Source organism: Patagioenas fasciata, chromosome 4, assembly GCF_037038585.1.
Source record: "Patagioenas fasciata isolate bPatFas1 chromosome 4, bPatFas1.hap1, whole genome shotgun sequence".
Taxonomy (NCBI): domain Eukaryota; kingdom Metazoa; phylum Chordata; class Aves; order Columbiformes; family Columbidae; genus Patagioenas; species Patagioenas fasciata.
The window spans coordinates 66,723,476-66,744,398 of record NC_092523.1 but is presented as its reverse complement, the minus strand read 5'-3'; the positions used below and the strand labels follow the sequence as shown (position 1 = coordinate 66,744,398).

Sequence of the window (20,923 nt, the reverse complement as noted above, 5' to 3'; positions counted from 1 at the left end):
TGACAGCACCCCCTTCTGTTCCAGGAACCATCGTTTCCATTAGTAAGAAATTAGTATGTCTGCTAAGAAAGAACAATCTATACTATATCCCATGCCCCTTAATACATGCAAGTCAAAATACCATGCCCACATTTTATAAGATAAGTACAACCTGATGATGAACATGACAAACCATAATCCATTCCCAGAAGCACTATTCCTTTCCTTAAAAGCACTTTCAGTTACAGAACTTTAGTAGTGTTTCAATTCAAAAAATACTTCACAAAATCACAGAATGTCAGGGATTGGAAGGGACCTCGAAAGATCATCTAGTCCAATCCCCCTGCCGGAGCAGGAACACCTAGATGAGGTTGCACAGGAATGTCTCCAGAGAAGGAGACTCCACAACCTTCCTGGGCAGCCTGTTCCAGTGTTCTGTCACCCCCACCATGAAGAAGTTTCTTCTCCTGTGTTCCAGTTTATAACCATTGCCCCTTGTCTTATAATCAGTTGTCACAGGGAAGAGCCTGGCTCCATCCTCATGACACTCACTTCCTCTTTGTTCTAATTAATGTTCACATTTAAGTTTGCATTCAAAATCTTCTATATTTCACCTGAAACAGCATAGAAAGAATCCAAGGAGGAGACACACAGAATCACCACTTTGAGCTCAGCACTCCACAGTGCATGTCTTGATAAAATTGGTTACCAGCTCACAGTCTTTATGTGGAAGCTATACTGCTATCCCAGTACTGTACATTATTCAACACTACAGCCCCCCAAACAGAGGACCCTCCAACAGGTTCCTCAGGCAGAAAAATGAAATAAATCCAGGCTGTGCAGTTGCTCAGCTAATGCTCCAATAGTCTACTACACATAATGCCATTGTGACACGTGACAGCTGACAAAACCTCCCTGCTCTCAGCTTTTTCAGCTATTTGGAGAGAAAATACAGCAATGTACCCTGGGTACACGTCCTGCACAACCACGGGTTCTTCAGGGGACAGGTGGAGGCAGCTGCCGCTGCCCATGGGTTGCTTATCAAAGAAGGCTGGGCACGCAGCCCAAAGCCACACTGGCAGTCTTGCACCTAAGCCCTTTGCTATTTATAGCCCACACACCCAAGACAAACACCCTGTCTCTCCAGAGAAAGTAAGCTGGAAGAACTGTACTTTGTGCGTAATATGTAAGGCAGTAGGCTGAAGGGAAGCCCTTAAACTTTGTGCATGTTCACCCCAAAATTTATCCCATCTGTTTAAAATTAATAACCAATAGCAAAACGCCTCCGTTGAGTATGAGGGAGGTACCCACGTGAGGTCAAGCACTGTTCCTTTTATTAGGGGAGTTCACGTTCACTCAAGAATCAACCAGGAGCTGCCAGCCCGGCTGGGCCGATGTTCCAGGCATGGGGGCTTCCACCAAGTCGCACAGCTACATCAGGGAGCCCGGGGCCGCAGGCCACAGCCAGTGAGGAGGCTGTCCCTCCTCTGCGGAGAGATCCTTGGAGCTGCACACGGCTGCCAGTCGCGGTTATCTGTCACTGCCGCGCCGAGGTGACACACGGGCCACTGAGAGGCCCCCGCCCGCCAGTGCCACAACCCCCACAGCGCACGCGCCATAACGGCTGCCAGTAGGCACGCGACGCCCCGCGCATGCGCGCTACCTGCCGCCCGACCGCGGCCCCGCGGGCGCCGCTGCGTGACGCGATTGCGTCAGACGCAGCCTCGACCTGGGGGCGGGGCGGGGAGTGTAACGGCGCGATTTTTCAAAATGGAGGCGGCGGGGGAGGGGAGCGGCCGCCGGGCCCAGGAACGAACAGGCCTGGGCCGGGGCGGGCGGCGGAGGGCGCCGTGATGGGGACCCGCGGCCGAGATCCTGAGGAGAGCCCATAGTGAGATCCGGGGAGAGCGGCCGGCGCCATGGCGACCTGCATCGGCGAGAAAATAGAGGTGCGGAGCCCAGCCCCTTACTGCTACCCGCGGACCCGGCCGGGGCCGCCCCACTAGTTTGTTGGGGACCGGGGCCGGCAGCGAGGAGAGGCCGGGAAAGGATTCGTTCCTCTCCCTGGTGGCTTGTTTGTGGGAGTTGACCGGCGTGGCGCCGAGCGCGGCTCCTCCCAGGCCCGCCCGCACCTCCACCTCTTCCCCGTGCCGGGGCTGCCCCCGGTCACCGCCCGGCGGGCTGTGGCGGGGTGGGCCCGCCGCGCCCCGTGCTCCTGCCTGATGGGGTCGCTGGCGGAGCGAGCGTAGGGGCTCGGTTGTAAATGTCGGCCCGGCAGCCTCGCCCGCCACCTGCCCCCAGGCCGAGCGGTGAAGCCGCGTTTCCCCACCCGGGCGGAGCGCCCCGGGCGATGAACCCGGGCGGCAGACCGGCAGCTCCGCCGGTGCGCACCTTGCGCGGAGCGCTCCGCCCCGCGGCCCCCTGTGTCCCTGCGCTCCCGTGCGAGCGGCAGCTGGTCCGTCTGAGGCCGCGGGAGCTGCCGCGCAGCCGGGCTGTGTAAAGCCCCAGGCGCTGTGTGTTTGTGGGGCGGGCGGCGGTCGCTCTCCAGCCGCTGCCATAGCAGCGGGAGCCAGGGGCGGGTGTCCTCGTCCCGCGGGAGCGGCGGCGGGAAGGCGGCCGCGCTTGGCGACCCGGGCAGCACCAATGCCAGTAGGAGCTGGCCGCCGTGCGGGGAGGACGATGCCGCAGGGGTTGCTGCGCGGCTCTGCCGCGGACCGGCGCGGTGTCCCGGAGACCGCTGTCCAGGTACCACCCGGGCACCTCTGACGGTTTGCTCTGGCATCGAGGTTGTGGGGCATCCATCTCTTGAGGGGTGCTCTGCATAGGAAGGGAGGCTCTAAAGCTTGGGCTGGGGCTGACAGTGGTTATTTGTTTGTATTGCAGGATTTCAAGGTGGGGAACCTCCTGGGGAAGGGCTCCTTCGCAGGGGTCTACAGAGCAGTATCCCTGAAAACCGGTCTGGAAGTGGCCATCAAAATGGTAAGGCAGCCAGCCAAGGAAGTCTGTGTCTCCCAAGAGACTGAACAAGGGCAAGTTGCAACAGGTTGTGGTTATGACATTGGGCATTTATGCCTGGATTTATTGATCGTATATAACCGATATTTAGGTTAGGAATTGATCCTGAATCATCCAGTACAACCAAAAAGACTGTGTTGATAATTAATAGAAACGCTTACATTGCTATTTAAAAAACTTAAGCTCAAATAATCACTATAGGGTGGACAATCAGCCCTATAATTCTAATTCAGAAATTTGTGGCCAGAAACACTACAGATTCCATGTGGCTGGAGAGGTCCTGGAAAATGTGCCTTCAAAAATTTCCCTCACTGCCAGGACAAACTCTGTGAAGGGAACTCACACCTCACAGGTGTGTTGCCAGATGTACTTGCAATCTAGAGTACTTTTACTTAGCCAGCTTTTTAATATTAACCATATTTAACGTATCTGCCTAGTAAAATCAGAATTAGGTTTCTCTGTGTATTTCAGAAAACTTTGTTATTAGTGTTAGTATGGAAAATGTTAACAGTTGTCTACTTTCAGACAGTTGTGTTTTCCTCTGTTTATTTGTGGAGGTATCTAAAATACTTGTTCATTCAAAGCATATAGTAGGCTAAACTACATGAAAGGTTGTTCATGTTTAGAAGTTTTCAGGCAAACATGCATTGAAAAATCTAACACTTCTAGTTCACTTGAAACTAACGTGTGTAATCAGTGTTGCAGTGCTCGAAAAATATTCTGTGATCTGTTTTCAGATAGACAAAAAAGCCATGCACAAAGTTGGGATGGTACAGAGGGTTCAAAATGAGGTGAAAATACATTGTCAGCTAAAGCATCCATCTATAATTGAGGTAAGAATCGTGTTTTAGTAGAGAGGACTGTATATATGACTTACTGTGTAGTCTACAAAATGTATTTTAATTTTTTTTCACTTGTTTTATGTTCTAGCTCTATAACTATTTTGAGGATAGCAACTATGTCTACTTGATACTTGAGATGTGTCACAATGGTGAAATGAGCAGATACATAAAGAACAGAAAGAAACCCTTTTCAGAAGAAGAAGGTGAGATTTATTTTTATCCCCCTGTGGAGCTCTCTTTGCATTAATGTTTTGGATTATTCAATACCTATTTAATTCTAGTGAAAGGATATTTAAAACTGCCATTACTTTGAACCTGTGTAGCTTAAATTCTTCTTATAAGGGATACACTAGAGATAAATTGCTATCAGAATGGTTGGGGTTGGAAGGGACCTCTGGAGATCATCCAGTCCAACCCACCCACTAAACCAGGTCCACCAGAGCAGATCACTCAGGAATGTGTCCAGGTGGGTCTTGAATGTCTCCACAGAAGGAGACTCCACAACCTCTCTGGGCAGCCTGTTCCAGGGCTCTGGCACCCTCAAAAGAAAGAAGTTTCTCCTCATATTCAGATGGAACCTCCTGTGCTTCAGTCTGTGCCCATTGCCCCTCATCCTATCATTGGGCACCACTGAAGGGTCTGGTCCCATCCTCCTGACATCTACCCTTGAGATATTTATAAACATTGATGAGATCCCCTCTCAGCTTTCTCTTCTCCAGGCTGAGCAGACCCAGCTCTCTGTCTTTCTTCATAAAAAAGATGCTCCAGACCCCTAATCCTCTTTGTAGCCTCTGCTGGACCTCCCTCCACTAATTCCCTGTCCTTAAACTGGGGAGCCCAGAACTGGACACAGTACTCCAGATGCAACCTCACCAGGGCAGGGTAGAGGGGGAGGAGAACCTCCCTCTATTACACACATTCACTTGAATTTCTGTATACTTTTGTTTCTGTTCATGCCATTTTACAGCAATTTGTGCTGTTTGGGGTTTAAAAAAAACCAGACAGTGTTCTTAGAAGGCAGAGGTATATAGAAGGTAAAGCTTACCTTTGTACATAAAATTATGTTGAAGGATAGGTCAAGACTGAGAAGTTTCACAGAGGAAAACTGGCAACTTCACATTCACAGATTTGCCTTCTTTGTGTTGTACCTCTTCACCTCAGTGCTCCTGTATTACATGTCACCAGTTAGAAAGTCTTCCAGGTTACAGTTGGCCTTATGTGGTACCATTGGACGTATTTACTCTGTATCAAGCTGTGTGTAGAAATGAAAATGATGCAGGTAACTGTGTTACTTAGGGGCTGAGTTAGCAAGGAAATGTCCAGTTTGACAATCCAGCAAGCATTTTTGAAGGACTGGCAACTAAGGAGAAATTCTGCTATGGTTTTTGCTCCATTTCTTATGGAAAACACTGGAAAACCTGTCTTTCCTTGAAAGCTCATTGTAAGAGTAACTCTAAACCATAAAATTTGCTATATTACTCTTTTGAATAGTAGTTTGAGAAAATAACTTTGAAAAAAAAAAAAAATCACTTCTGAATCTACTAATGTTTCTTACAGTTGAGAGTGAGGGGATTTCAGTTAGAACATTGAAAGCCTATCCAGAACAGTGCAATTAAAAAGAAGACAGCGGAGCAAGCTGCTGTGTATGATGTTTGAGGGCACAGCCAAACAAGCTGTTCTGGTTTCAGCTGATCTGGATTCAGTGGTTATTGCCCCTACTGCTTCCAGAATTACCATGCTGGTCATCTCTCGCACAGTTCTTCCAGTTGAATTGCTTCTCTGTCCGTTTCCAATCTGTGAAACTACTATATACGTGGATTTTTTTTTTTTGGAGCCCAGATCACAGGACTAGACTGAAGGGGTACCGCTTTACAGGCATTGTCTGTTTAATTCAGCTCTGCTCCAGCAAAAATAGTTTGTCTGATGGTACCTTGGTTCTAAAAGCTGATAAATCACTGACCTGGATAAAGAAGTCTCTTCCTTTGAGGAGTGGTTTCTACTGATGTTTGTTACTCATCAGTCTTTGCCATCTGCTAAAAGAAAAAGTAACATTGTAAATTGTTTGCTCTGAAAATAATAATTCTTAAAATTTCTGTAATTGCAACATCGTAATAAATGGTACTTTTTTCAGTCTGGATGAGGCTTTGTCAATCCTGCTATAAGCTAGAACTCTTGAATATTCCCTGAATATCAAATGTAATAGACTATCCCAGTATCATGATTTTAGAAGTTTGAGAAATTGAAATACTGTTAGCCTTCCCAGTTTGCTAATGATAAAACAAATATAATCCAAATTGTTTCCTGTATTCTATAATCTGCATATAGTGGTAAAGCTGGTTGATTTTGTGTATTTGCTGTTTCTTAAAGTGTGGAGCAGCTTAACTTTTAAAATTCTTAAGAACTTTATTTAAAATATTTTAGGCCAACTGAAAATATCTCTAGTCCTGTTTACATTGTTTTGGTAGTAAATAAACAAATCTGATTACTGTATTACACTTTTTTATCAACTATCTTAGAAAAGTCACAACATATTGCCTAAAGCAGGGGTGTCAAACTCATTTCTGCTGGGTGCCACATTAGCCTCGTGGTTGCCTTCAAAGGGCCAAATGTAATTTTAGGACTGTCTAAATGTAGGAGTAGTTATTACTCCTGATGTGGCCCCGGTGAAAATGAGTTTGACACCCCTGGCTTAAAGCAAAAAGCAGAAAGTTGGTTTCAGTGTCAGTAGCATGATACTTAAACATCCTTATCCTCATTATTTTAAAAAAAAAAAAAAAATTAAAACGCAAAGACCCATTAAAGACTTCAAAAACCTGTTATTTTGACACCTATGATTTCAATTATATGACTAAAACATCTGGTTTTGTGTTTTGACAGCCCGACACTTCTTGCATCAAATTATCACGGGTATGCTGTATCTTCATTCTCATGGAATACTGCACCGGGACCTCACCCTTTCTAATATCTTACTCACCAGCGATATGAATGTCAAGATTGCAGATTTTGGACTAGCAACTCAGCTGAAAATGCCTCATGAAAAACATTACACCATGTGTGGAACTCCAAATTACATTTCTCCAGAGATAGCCACAAGGAGTCCACATGGACTTGAATCTGATGTGTGGTCTTTGGGCTGTATGTTTTACACTCTTCTTATTGGAAAGCCACCTTTTGACACAGACACGGTCAAGAACACATTGAATAAAGTCGTGTTAGCAGATTATGAAATGCCAACCTTTTTATCAAGAGAGGCGCAAGACCTTATACATAGGTTACTTCGCAAAAATCCAGCAGATCGTTTGAGTCTTTCATCAGTGTTGGATCATCCTTTTATGTCCAGATGTAGCTCTGCACGGAGCAAAGATTTGGGAACTTCAGAAGATTCCATGGACAGTGGAAATGCTACCATCTCGACAACCTTCACGGGATCTTCCAGCATCAGTACCAGTGGCTGTTTGAAGGAAAAGAAGAAGCTATTAGTTGGACAACCACTTCCAAATAAAATAACTTTTTTTCCTAAAAACAAAAGTTCCAGTAATACTTCATCTGTAGATGAAAGTGGTTCTTTTCATCAGTGGGGAATTCAAGGAAAAGAAATCGGCAGGGGAAGAACCGTGCAACTTGCTGAAGAGAGACCACATTCACGCTACCTCCGAAGAGCCCACTCTTCAGATAGGTCTGGCACATCTCATAGTCAGGCTCAAGGCATAGCGAATATTGTTGAGAGATGTCACTCTATGGAACTGCTTTCTAAGCCTAGAGTAGGAACAAGGGAAAATACAGAATGCTTTTCACCTGCAAACAGCTATACTGATATAGGAGAAATATTTAAGGAGAAGACTTCAAGTAGCTCTGGTTCGTTTGAAGGGCAAATATCTCCACCTGTAAAAGATCAACCACAGTAAGAATCAGTTTTTGTTAAGATAAAATTTAGAGCTGCCTTTTATGTTGAATGCATGCCTTTTCCTGTAACTAAGCTGTGGTAAGTCACTCTCTTATCTCTTAAAGTACTTTTTTAAAATGCTCAATTATAGGAGAGCCTCTTACAACTATAGTTAGCCTGCACAGCAATCTTAAATGCAAGGTTCTAAGACCTAAATTAGGTGCTTATATTCTGTGGTGTGGTTTTGTTTGTTTTTGTTTTTTGTTTTGTTATAACTGAATCCTTGCCAATGCCAAAGTAGTAGTGATCCTCATAAAAAGCAAGTACAGACAGGTGCAGGCTCCAGCGATGGATAACCTCGCAGTAGCTCAGTGTGAATTTACAACAGAGCAGTGATTCTGCAGTAACTGTTGGGTGTATTCTTTAGTCCTGAATATGGGGATTATAGAACAGCTTGAGTTCACCTGTGACTACATGTATGTCGTTGTCTAAAAAGCTGGTGAAACCTAGTTTTGGGGATTTACCATATTTTATGTAAGCTCAAATTATTTTAGGTGATAAGATTGCCTAAATATTTCAGCTGCATATTTGTTATGCCGAGTGAGATCCACTGAGGTCACAGTTGTTGTCTCTGTGTCTTCTCTGTGAATTAAGAACTAGATGTAAGAACAGCCACTGCCAGCAGCATTATCAGTGGCTTTTTGTTCCTCTACGTTACTTTCAAGAGTCTACTAGTGAGTGTGAACAGGCTTAAATTTGTACTAAAAATTGCTAATAACTTTTAATTCCATTTGGAAACAGTGGTTTGGATTTTTTTATGCTTCACCCAGTGAACATTCCCCACGAAAGAAGCAGCATGTTCTATGCTTTCTCAAGCTGCAAATGCCACCTGAGTTTCTTAAATGTTCTAAAAGTATTATGGTGTCTGCAGCTGCAACACTATAACTTTTGTTGTGCAAGTGTCTTTGATGTCATCTTGATTAAATGTGTAACTTCTATTTTGCAGCTCAAATTATCTTTGCCCAGTGAAGCCTCAGGTTGGTTTGTTTGAGCAGAAGTCCCAGGCTGAAACAATGCAGCAGTGGCTTGGAAGCATGCAAACAAATGGTGTGTTACTAATCAGCTGTGGATATTTTTGCACTCAAGTTGGAGTAGTGGCTTTTAACTGTTTCTGTGTTTGTTCTATCTTTTATTTATTTAAACTTGTGACAGAAGAGATATCTGGATGGCCAAGTAACTGTGATACCAGAGTATAGTGCTGGCATCCTAAATAGCACCAATTGGATGTTAACAGAGGCTACTGCAGACAGACTCTTTTTCTGAATGAAAAGCATGGTAGACCCTAAACTGACTTGTTGCTGCAAAAAATGGACACGGATATTGAAAGAGGCAGAATGATTTCCAGCATCAATAACCTGTAGAATCATTCTTATGCAAGAAATAGCCCATCGAAAACATTTTGTTCTCTCTCTAAGCTGTAACATTTTTTGTTTCCTGAGGCAGGAATTAATTTCAGAAGATTTTGCAGTTAGTGTTACTCTTGAGTTGTTGGGTTGGTATAACGAGCTGTATGTAACTGCCTTCATAAGAGTGAAGAAACTAAATACTTAAAATGAGGTCATTCTCTTCTTTTAGTATATAAAAAAAGGGGGGGGGAGGGGAGGAGAGGAAAACAATTCTAGAACCTGGCATTAGTTATGCAGTTGAGACCTGAAATGTGTAAGTATAAATATATGACAGAAGATTGGCAGCTGACTCAAAAACTCATTAACTAACTGTTAATTTAGTTGTGCAAGTACACCTGAAGAGAAAATGAGACCTCAGTGAATGAGAAAGATAATAAGGCTGCAGAAGGAGGGGTGGAGGAAAGGACAAAAGACACAGAATGTAAGGAGGTGTTCTTTGTCGTGCATCATATTACATCATTTATGAATAATGTAATTCAATCACAAAACTAAATCACAAATCCATTCTGGCCTTTTTCATTTTGATATTACTGGACTCCTTCCTGTCTACAGGGAATTGGAATCATATGACATATGGTCTGAATAATCCTATTTAATTTTTGGTCCCTTCTCAACTGTTCTACAACATGGCAGGAGGAGTGTATTACTTGTCTGGGTGAGGTGAAAGTTGATCAAGGGCTTAAATATCAAAACTAGGGAAGCAGTTATAGGAAGTTTTAATATAAAAATAGGGGTTTTTTCATCTTTTAACAAGTGACTGGAAATCAAACAAGGGTTTTGGAGTGCGCATTTGACACTTAGAGTACTAAGACCTCTGATGTTAAAAAAATAGTTAGCTAACCTGAAACTTAAGTGAACCTATAATAGGTACTGGTGGCTATCTGAATGTCAAGTAAACTGTTTTTCAACTAATTCTTGTTTAAGTATTTGTTTGAACAATCTTTGAATCTACAATGTACCTTTATGATGCTTTCAGTTCAGCTGAGACCACCTGCAGACCTAACTGGCAACAGTAATGCACATGGAGGTTTTCGGTATCATCTGGATGTGCAGCAAGATGCATCAAGAAATGCGTGGAACACCTTAAAAGATATAAGGAATCATGATACATCTGTTGACTGTCCACATTCTTTAAACCAGAGAAACCCGAAGAAATATGTCCCTGGAGTTCTCTGCAAATCTGAGAAAATTCAACCATCTTCTTCAACATGTGGCTTTTGGTCACCTTCAGAACAAAACCAAACATGGGGCAAAGAACCACCAGTACAACAGAAGCCTACACTGCGAAGTACAGTATCGCCTCTCAACGCTCAAAGGCTAAAACCGCTTAGGCAAAAAACAAAAAATGCGGTGGTATGTAGCGGTTCTTAAAACAGAAACAATTTAAGTATTAAATGTAGTGTGAATATCTCTTAAAACTCACTTGGTAAACCAGAACCATTTGTTTTTATAAAACTTAATCTATAATAATTTGATTTAAAGTTTTATTAGTAAGATGCACCTTAGTTTCTGTATATGGAATACTGCAACCTCGTGGTCACTTCCTGCACATAGTGACATAGTATTGCTTTTTAGTTTACAAGCAAAGAAACTGTAGAGAGACCTAACAAATGGTAAATGTATATATGCTTCCTGCAGTTAAAAACATCTCTACTGCTTAGCTGTACAAGTTACATTTATGCTTTCAACATTAGGATTTTAACTGTGTCAAACATGTGAAACACTTTTACAGATTAGATAAATAACTGGATTTGAAATGAAAATAGTCTTACTCTCACGTAAAAACTTGAATGTTGTTCCTGTGTTGCTGCTTTTTCCCTGTCTTGTGGTGGGAAAGCGAAACAAATTCCATTAATCCTTGCTGATAATACAAATTTTTTGGTTGTTTTGTTCCTGGTATCACCCTTTTGCCTTTTGTTCCATTTCTCGCTCATCCTGTCATGTTTCCTCCCACCCCCTAATCTGGTTTTTGGAAAAGAAAATTTAAAATAGAGCTGACCTGTCTTCATTTGATTTGTCAGTTAGGAAGCCACACCCTCGCTGACCAGGCTTATAGCCTTCAGTTATGTTGAAGTGTTTTATTTTCATAGCGCTAATAACAAAACTTACTGCAAGAAGCACTCATAAGTTTGCAGCACATTTGAGAAAGAAGGAAACTTTTTTTTAAGCATTTATGAAAAGCCGCTATCTTATTTTGCCAGAAAGCAAAGGTCTTTTTGTCTAACCTGTATTTAATATATTTTAGGTGAGCATTCTAGATACTGGAGAAGTGTGTATGGAGTTTCTAAAAGAACACCATTCACAAGAGCTTGTGAAAGAAGTTCTCAGAATATCTTCTGATGGAAATGTGGTATGTTTTCAGTTTCTTTGTTGTTGTGTAGAGGGCTTAAGTGTATTTTGTTCTTTCAGAGTGGGGTTTTTAAAATTTTCATTGAAGTGATTATTTGTTTGTTTGCAATATTTACATACGCACAAGCGTAGACTCCTTCTCCCTCCCTGTAGTACAGCTACACAAATAGAAAGCAGTTACTTCAGAGCAAAATTGGACTTGGCTATTGGAATAGGTGAGGAATTGTTGAAAAACTACTGCTGTTAAATAATTACTTAAGAATAGAGCATTCATGGTAAATTATGGTAAACAATTAAGCTGTGACTTATTTCCATACCTGTTAAATGTAGGGAGTGCTGTAGTGAATTACAACCGTAAATGCTTTCCCCTACCCCCCTTTTTGTAGATTGCAGTTTATCATCCAAATGAAGGAAGAGGTTTCCTTCTTGATGACAGACCTCCTGCTCCTCCTGAAGACATCTGTGTGTATAACTTTGACAACTTGCCAGGTAATCTGGAGTTCAATTTAAAATTATGACTATTAATGTGATTTTTAAGTGAATCTTGTTTGAGACTTTTTAGCTTTTAGCCACTACTTTTTGGGTAACTGTGAAGACAAAACTCATTTGGGAATAAGATTCAAGCTACAGTTTAACTGGAAACTGGACTTTGAAACTTCACATGAAAGTGTAAATCCACAGGTTTTAATTATTATAAGGAGTCATCCCTTTTCAGTGTAGTGTGCTAAAATTAAAGCTTTCATCTTCTTCTCATCCCTATGTTTAAATATGAATGGAAGAAACATTATCAAGTCATTTTTAAAACAGCAACTTTACTTTGTGCTTCTTAATACTCATAACTTGAGGGAGAAGGCAAAAACTACGTATTTGAAAGCATTGACACAGTATTTAATGTAGACAACTGAAGAAGAGATATAAGCTAACTACAAGTTCTTAGGAGACAAGCCGACTGATCTACTAGAGATTAAAGACAGGTTTGCATAAAGACGGCAAGCCAGAGAGACTGTCATATCTAGTTAAATGATATATGCAGCACTATGTTGTTGAGGTTCTTAATTATGTTAATTGAACCTCTTGAAGATGTGCACTTTTATAAAAGTTGGTGGAAAGACAAGTCACCTTCTTTGAATATATTTCTTTAAAGCACTTAAATATATTACTCGCAACCTTCAGTTATCAAGCACATATTTTAAATTACTTCTCTCCAAGGTGGTGTGCAGTGTTTAATCTGATGATCAAAGTTGTTGAACTTTTTATTTCTTTATTTATTTAGAGAAGTACTGGAAAAAATACCAGTATGCAGCCAAGTTTGTGCAGTTGGTAAGAACAAAAACCCCCAAAGTTACATTCTACACAAGATATGCCAAGTGCATGTTGATGGAAAATTCACCCACTGCAGATGTTGAAATTTGTTTTTATGATGGTATGTATTCATTTATCTATTTGTTTATGTATGTATTATGTATGGTATGTATTTATTTGATTATGCAAGTAATTGTATCATGTTATTAAAGCCGCACTAAAATATTGCTGCACACTAAACAATGAACACTTCAGGTTGAAGAAAATATTAGCATTCTGTCTTTATTCTACCCCACTCTGTCTTTATTCTAGCACTTGCAGATGAGTTTTATTCATTAGTTATTTACTGATATCTTCTGTGCGGAGTACATGTTACAAAAGTGTTCTTAAACTACACCTTGTTTTAATTTGTGAGCTTTTCTTTGTGTTTGATAGTTAATCTGCTTAGTGAGAGGAGTGTCCGTATTGCAAGCTTTCTATTGTTAAGTGAAGTAATAGTATTACCAAGACTGCTCACTGGAGAAGGGAATTGGCTGGCTTCTTGCCCTTCAAAAACTAAACTGCACTGATGATTGTTCTCTTACTGTAGACTACTGTCAAATAGTTTTATCTGCCACATGCATAGATACACCCCAATAGAATTTATGACAGAAAAAAGACTTAACTAACAGTTCTGTGATTCAGCATGGAACTGCTATTGAAAGAATGGGCATCTTTTTAGAAACCATATTCAAACTCTTATAGAGGCTACTTAACCAACTTTTTTGCAGTACTGTTAGAGATGTTTATTTTGTCTCAGATTAAGGTTTAGAATGGTAGTTCTTAAAATATGTAAGAAATGCATTATTCAACCCATTTAAGTAGTGATCTTTGCCCACAGAGGGCATTCAGTTAACATCGCAGTCCCAATTTAAGTGGCTTTCTATTTCTGCCAGACATAGAGCTGATATAGGAGCTGTTTTGTTCTTACAGTAATCCTTAAGTCTGTGAGATACACTTGAGAGTAGATGTAGTGGCAGAAATCTGTATTTCATAGATGTTGGTGTTTTATATAGATCAGACTAGACATTTTTACATTTTTACAGGAGCAAAGATACACAAGACAGCTGGTATAACTCGGGTGATTGAAAAATCAGGGAAATCGTTCACGTTGAAAGAAGAAAGCGAAGCAGGTTTGAAGAAGGAAATACAAGTATATATGGATCATGCAAATGAAGTAAGCTGTATTATATATACCTTTTCCAGTGCAAAGCAACCTGCTGAAATTTCAGTTTCTCTTTCACAGATGTGATTCTGATGTTCCTTTTCATATTTTTCATTACACTAATAAAAAGGCATGATAAAGGCTTTTTTGAAAGAGCAAATATTGATGTTGAGGTAACATTAATTCCTCATAATGAAGACTGTCAGAAGAAATTCTTAATAGTGTGTAAAGCAGGTTTGCCTGTCTGGTGAAGGGATTAAACAGAACAGATGAAGCTGCTTTATACAAGTTAAGAAAACCAAAAATAAAAAATAAAAGTAACAATAATAAAATACCCCACAAAACACACAACAAAACGTGCCTCCCCAACAAACAAACCAAACCATGCATACACCACAACCCCAAACGAGGAAACAAAAACAACAAAAACCACCTGACAGGTGTTTAATTTGCCTGCCTGCTGTGCTTTCCTTCTCTTGCTTCATGTCAAACAGTTAGCAGTCACAAGTAATTTTTTTGTCTGTGAACTTAGGAAACAGTAAAAAATATCGTACAAATTTCCTATTCAGTCTTCCTTCTGTTCTGTTGTTTTCTGTTAATAGAATTCAGGGGTCTTTTAGTCCCTATCTAGTACTAAGAAAGGGTGGGAGATGTGATTATTAAGAGCATAATTCCAGGTGTGCTGAAGTTATGATGCAATATGTAGCTGTAATATGTAGCTTTTTGAATCGCCTCCATGGCACGTGAGTGCAATTATTGATATTCAGTGCTACTGAAAAAGCATTTCCTTGTGTAGGCTCACCTGCCACACTAAACTTGTATGAAATAGTTATACTGTTCTCTATTAAAAACTTCTATACTTTTCTTCTATTAAAAACTCCTTCTCATTTCAGGGACATCGTATATGCCTTGCACTGGAATCTGCTGTTTTGGAAGAAGAAAAAAGGAATGAAAACATTCCATTTTTTCCAATAATTGTTGGAAGGTAATATTTCACTTGAGAATACTTAAGCATTTGAATACTCTCACTAAGCAGACTTATGCAGAAATGTTTGCGGAAGCCAGGGTTGCTTAACAGAAGCTCATTGTCATTAGCAAGACAAACTTGATAGCATGTATGAACACCTTACTTTGGACCTGCAAAGCCTCCTTTGATACAAAGACAAAATACACATGTGGATTTAGACTAAACCAGGTAAACAATTAGCCTGTGTAAAAACAAATCTGTAGAGGACTAGTGCCATTAAGTGCTTTGTACAGTCCATGGTAAACTGAAGAAAAAGCAACTTTTTCTCTATTCTTTCTTTAGTCCCTTTTGGAAAGATCTTTTCCCATTTTTTCTCCTTATTTTTCCAGAAAACCTGGCAATACTGAATCGCCACAAGCTCTAGCACCTCCACCGCTGGACAACACAAACTCTTCAAAAGTTATGGCACTGGATAGTAATATGGTAGCTGCCAGTTCTACTCCAGTCCAATCTCCAAACTGTACTCCTCCTGTAAGTACACAAGAACACAGAGTGGAAACTGCGCTCCAGTAGGAATTAAAATATTGCTGGTTTATTTCAACTGATTGAACTATATTTGTATGGATGTATGCTTTTATTAACTGTTTATGAGCATACTGACTAGAAATGTGAACTTTCATTTCAACTAACTTTTGTACCTGGATTTAAGATCATCTGAAAAGTTAAAATCCTCCAAAACTTTCCCAGGAATGGCTCCTGGGAATATAGTTTGAAAATTGTTTACTCATGTTACACAGCACAGTCTTCAGTTTGTTTTGGAGAGCTCTGATGTGCCCTCAGGCCTGTGTATTGAATGATAGTCACAAAGAGCATTAGCGCTTGAGACTGCTGTTCTGAAATAACCGAATGTTAGAGACCCACCAAGATTCAACCCTGGTACAACTTCCCCAGCTGACTGAATTATGTTGAGGTCTTGCATACTGAGTTTGTATCATCTTAACTTTGTTGAATTTATGTGGGTCTGCACCTCTAGTCTTTCATTGTGTAGCGTGTGTCCTTAGTGCAGAATGTGCCAGTTTTTTGCTAGACTGAAGTGAACAACAAGAATTCCTTCGGGCTTCAGTACTGGCATTGATTTCTATGCTGACTTAAGATTATGGGTCACCAAGTTCTAACTTGAGGGTTCAGGGTTCAATCTCGTTCTTTTGTTTACCATATAGCAAACACTTTGGTCTTTGTAAGACTTTCACTGTTTGCTTTCTCTTCTGAAGTACTTATTTCTAAGCAAAATAACACAATTGCTGGTTGCCTTTCCATGTTACTCTTGTCTGGTTTTGTCAATTTCTTTATACTTGAACTAGATCTGTGTATCCTGAGGTGCAGCTTGTTTCTTCTTTCAGTTTCCTGTAATTATCTGGATCCTGATCTCTTTCCTGACCAAGCTCTCCCATGTCAGAGACACCCCCCGACTTGCATCTTTTCAGTGAACCCTGAATCTTAAACACTGCTAAGCACACCACCTCATCTCTGTCATCTCTGTGACTATGGGAGGAGGTATCTGAGTAGAAGCAGACATTTCCTCCTAGACAGTAGTGGTAGCATTGTCCTAAAGGCCTTCAGTGTTTGATCCTCTGTTATTCTTTGTTCTTCACTTTTCACTTTTTGTCTCCTTATAGCTATACAGAATCTGTATGTGCTATAGAACTATTACAGTTTAATATTCTAGTTTCCAATTAATAGCAGTGTTCATATTTCTGTAAAATATTGGCCAGGTGGTCATCTAAAAGGGGGCTGTTTTATAATCTAACATATGCTGAATGTTTTTCCTGAAAATGGACAGGGCTTTCTGATGGTCAAATAAGGAAAAATGGGGTTTAAAATATTAAAAGTCTGCTTAGGGAAGGGAATTCCTTTGTGAGTACTGGGAAGCAGTAGAAAAACCGTCATGATACTGAGAGTCAAAATCCTGTGGGGTTTTTATAACACGATGCTGTTAAATGAAGCATACTGGCTAAATCTGTCTGTGTATATGAAAGGATTTTAAAAAGGTGGTAACTGACCACTATAGCTGGTACGTAATCAGTTGGATTAATAGTAAGGCTGCTAATACTGTGCATTTCTGTGTTTTAGGTGGTATCATACGAAAAGTCTACATTTGTGACTAACGCTGCGGAAACTACGTGCTCCTCTGTTCATCAAACAGAATGCAGCCCAAATTCAGCACAACTTCTAAAGTCTGTCTTTGTGAAAAATGTTGGTTGGGCTTCTCAGGTGAGAAATGAATACTAATAACAGAGGAAGGTCTGTTCTTTTTCATATTAAATTCAACATCTATATTTTTAAGTCATTACCTTTAACTTCATTTGTGAGGAATACATTCAGTTGTGCTTTGCTAATTTGAATCTGAAAATCAGTATGTGGAAGGATCCTTCCAAATAAGCATCTTTGATAAATACCATGGTGAATTATATGAATAGAAGAAACCAAAATAACAGTTCAGTATTTTGGTTCCACTTATCACAATTTTCCTGTGGTTCTTATTGCCTCTGGATGTTTTCTGTCATTTAAATTTGACTCTAGTAAAAAATGAAGCTGTTAAGCTTGTGTATTTTCACTGATGTAAAAGCATCATGACAAAGTGTTTTTACCATAAATGTATCAGATCTGTATGAGACAAATTAATCTGCCTATACAGTAGGAAAAGCTGGTTTCTTACAGTGAAATTTTCCTCTGCTTTTGGTGGGATCAGCTTTAGATTTAGAAAGTGCTTCTCTGCAACCCGGATAAAGTAAGCTTCCTGTCCCAACAGAAAAAGTGTGCTTTGTACATAAAAGCTTTAAAATGTATATAGCTATGAACTCTCACAAATGGGCCTTCTATTTCATGTTTGGTCCTATTTAAAACTTCTCTAGGAGTGGTTAAGTCAAAGGTACTTTAAGTCTCGTGGAAAAAACTAAAGGTGAGTATCTGAAACCTTAGGAAGTCTGATTGTTGAGACTGCATGACACTACTTACTCCAAAGTACTATACTTGCAACCTTTATCTTTGAACAACTGACCTAGATCCCCAAATCACTTCAGCAATTCTGGAACACTATCAGCTTGAATTATTAGAAAAAGTTCTAGGTATGTAACCTTGTATTTTTGTCCTCAAACCATAACCATAACACAACTTCTCTCATTAGCTGACCAGTGGAGCAGTATGGGTTCAGTTTAATGATGGATCCCAACTGGTAGCCCAAGCAGGTGTTTCTTCTATCACTTACACGTCTCCAGATGGCCAGACAACTAGGTGAGCTATTACTGCTATAAAAATAAGTTTTCTGTCAAGTGCAAGACTGTTATATATAAGGTAAACTTCATAGCTGCTATTCATTTTGTTTTGTAAATAATAAAACTTAGCTTTCCATTAACTTCTCAGTTGATTAGCCTAATAAATAAACACAGAGAAACACCTGTAGCTTTGATTGAACTCTGGATAACTAATTAAAAAAAAAAAATAGCTGGGAATGCATATATACTTCTTGGTCTCCAGAGTACCGCCACTATTCATGTATAGTATTTAAAAGAGGGAGGGGGAGAAAAGTAAGGCTTTAATACTTGTTTTTTTTAATAATGCTGGACTAGAGAGATAGCATATCAACATTGATGCATAGACCTCAAGTGCTCTGATATTTTCCTAATCTGGAACACATTTTTTTGGTTAAATATGTATAGGAAAGAGGGGCCTGGCTTTAAGCCATCAAGCTCCAATTAATGTGTCTAGTTATACTTAACATCTATTAGATTTAGTGGTTTGCCTATTTATGGACAAGTTCTAAAATTATTATACCATTTAGAAATAAATCATTTTAAGCATCTGAATTTTGTGTGCTTGTTTACCTTTCTAGGTATGGAGAAAATGATAAGTTGCCAGAATACATCAAGGAGAAGCTGCACTGTCTGTCGTCTATTCTTGTGATGTTTACCAATCCACCGGGTCCCCACTGATTAAAGCAAAGCAGGTGTCAGGACACGAGAGCTAAATAAACTCACTCAATGACTTTCAAGTAAAGCGACTCATGTTACTCAGCTTATGCCGAAACTCTTTCAAAAGCTGGTAAAAAATGAGGAAGGGAAGGGCTGCTCTGTTTACGTGTAGCAATATGCTTAAGTGTCTCACAAAACATGTTTTTCCTTAAAGTGATGGACAAACTTGCTCAAGCAAAACTTTGAGCAACTTAGTGCTAGATAACATGAAGTTTTTGAAATAATCTGAGTTTGTTGTATTTTTGTCTTCCCCCACTGCTTACTCAGTGCCAACAATCAAGGAAAATGCATCTGTGCTGTCAAAGTGTTTGTATTGTAAATAACTTATATTTTTACATCTTATGAGTAATATATGTAAATATGTATATGTTTTATAACTTTTTTATTTTTTTGTAGCAGCAGCTTTTAACTTCCCTGCACAAGCATTTTATAAAAAAAAAAAAAAATAAATGCAGTGGTAATTGTCCAGATCTATTTATTTGTTTCATGTTCAAGTGATGGTTTGCTAAGGGCCATTACCTCTAAGTCTCAAGCTCAGTTTATAAAAGGAAGAGTTCGGGAGAAACAGTATAAAATCATTGCACAAAGTTACTTCTAACTTGATGAACTGAAAAATTGCACTGTTTTCAGTATTTAATATTTTGCCTCTGGGCTACAGCTGACTAAAACAAGGAGTGTAGTAGAGAGGAAAGCAGACTACATGTGACTGCAGTAACTGACTCAGTTTGTTACCTTGTAGGAATTTTATTAACTTTAGATATTTTGATCTTGTCTTACACATTATCAATCACACTTAATGCTACTTCAGTTTAACAGTAGGTTTTTTTGGAGCATTTTGCTTCAAGTGTGCTAACACTCCCAATGGTGCTTACACTTGTACTCAACTTAGGCCTTCTTCATACCTTATAAGGAGGTCTGAGTAAGTGAACAGTGGGAGCCAAAATGGTATCAGGGAATGGGGCTGGAGAGTGTCAGAGAAGCTTACACACTGGCTTGCACAGGCAGTATAGGCACTGTAAAAGGAGGTGTAAAACCTTGAGGAAAGAGGTGTTTCAATACAACTTTTTCAAATCTGCAGGTTCAACTTAGAGCTGAATTAGCTTTGACTTAGTCAATCCTCCTTATTTGTCTACTCTCCAATAGAGACAATTTTGATTATTTTTGTCATGTCCAAATCAAGGACAGAGTTTGCAAATAAAGATTTTTTTGCACTAGGAACATCAAGAAAGATGTGCAAGTAGCATCTTTATATTAAAAAAAAAAAGCCTTAAATAATTCCCCCTGTTTTTAACTGTTCTTTCAATTAAGTAAACCTCCTTGTGTGTGATCTTACTACTCACAGGTGAAATGACATGGTTAAATGACTTGGCCATTACAAGTCTTTGATAAACCAAGTAGTATGTACAACTCTTATACAGACTCTAAGGCTTTTTTTGAATACAACTGTAGATATAAACACTTGCACATACACACAAATATAGTTGTTTTACTACTTTTAAATCAACTGACTTTTCAAGTAGCACATCAAGCTTGGTAAGGTGTTAAAAACTTGCATTATGAGCCATTTTGGACATAATCTAGTTTGATGTGAAAGCTCAAGGGACAGACAGTTGAAGAAAACCTAAGAGGTCAATATCAGAGGCTGGAAAGGCATAAATGCTTAGAAAAAAGAATTGGCTAGTTTGTAAGGAACAGTGTGACTTAAGTGCTGTTTCACTACATTGTTAACCAGAAGAAAAAAACAAAAAAAACCCAGAAGCCCTACCTTAGAATAACAGAACATGTTTTGTAAGAATGAGAGGATGATTATCCATAACAAGCAAGCCATAGCTTAAAACACAGCAGACCTTGGAAAATAAAAACAACCCTCATGACCAAAGAATTTCAA

At 39.9% G+C, this 20,923-nt stretch overlaps 1 protein-coding gene across 1 annotated transcript; it reads left to right on the top strand.

Moving 5' to 3' along the window:
- The first annotated feature begins 1,747 nt into the window (after nt 1-1,747).
- PLK4 (polo like kinase 4) lies at nt 1,748-19,509 on the top strand. The gene is made up of 16 exons (XM_065837867.2): nt 1,748-1,928; nt 2,863-2,958; nt 3,732-3,827; nt 3,925-4,039; nt 6,714-7,737; nt 8,726-8,826; nt 10,162-10,538; nt 11,431-11,535; nt 11,921-12,023; nt 12,808-12,957; nt 13,922-14,052; nt 14,934-15,025; nt 15,397-15,538; nt 17,138-17,278; nt 18,192-18,298; nt 18,897-19,509. The coding sequence occupies exons 1-16, from the start codon at nt 1,899-1,901 to the stop codon at nt 18,994-18,996; spliced, it is 2,910 nt and encodes a 969-aa protein (XP_065693939.1). The 5' UTR covers nt 1,748-1,898; the 3' UTR covers nt 18,997-19,509.
- Nucleotides 19,510-20,923: the final 1,414 nt, after the last annotated feature.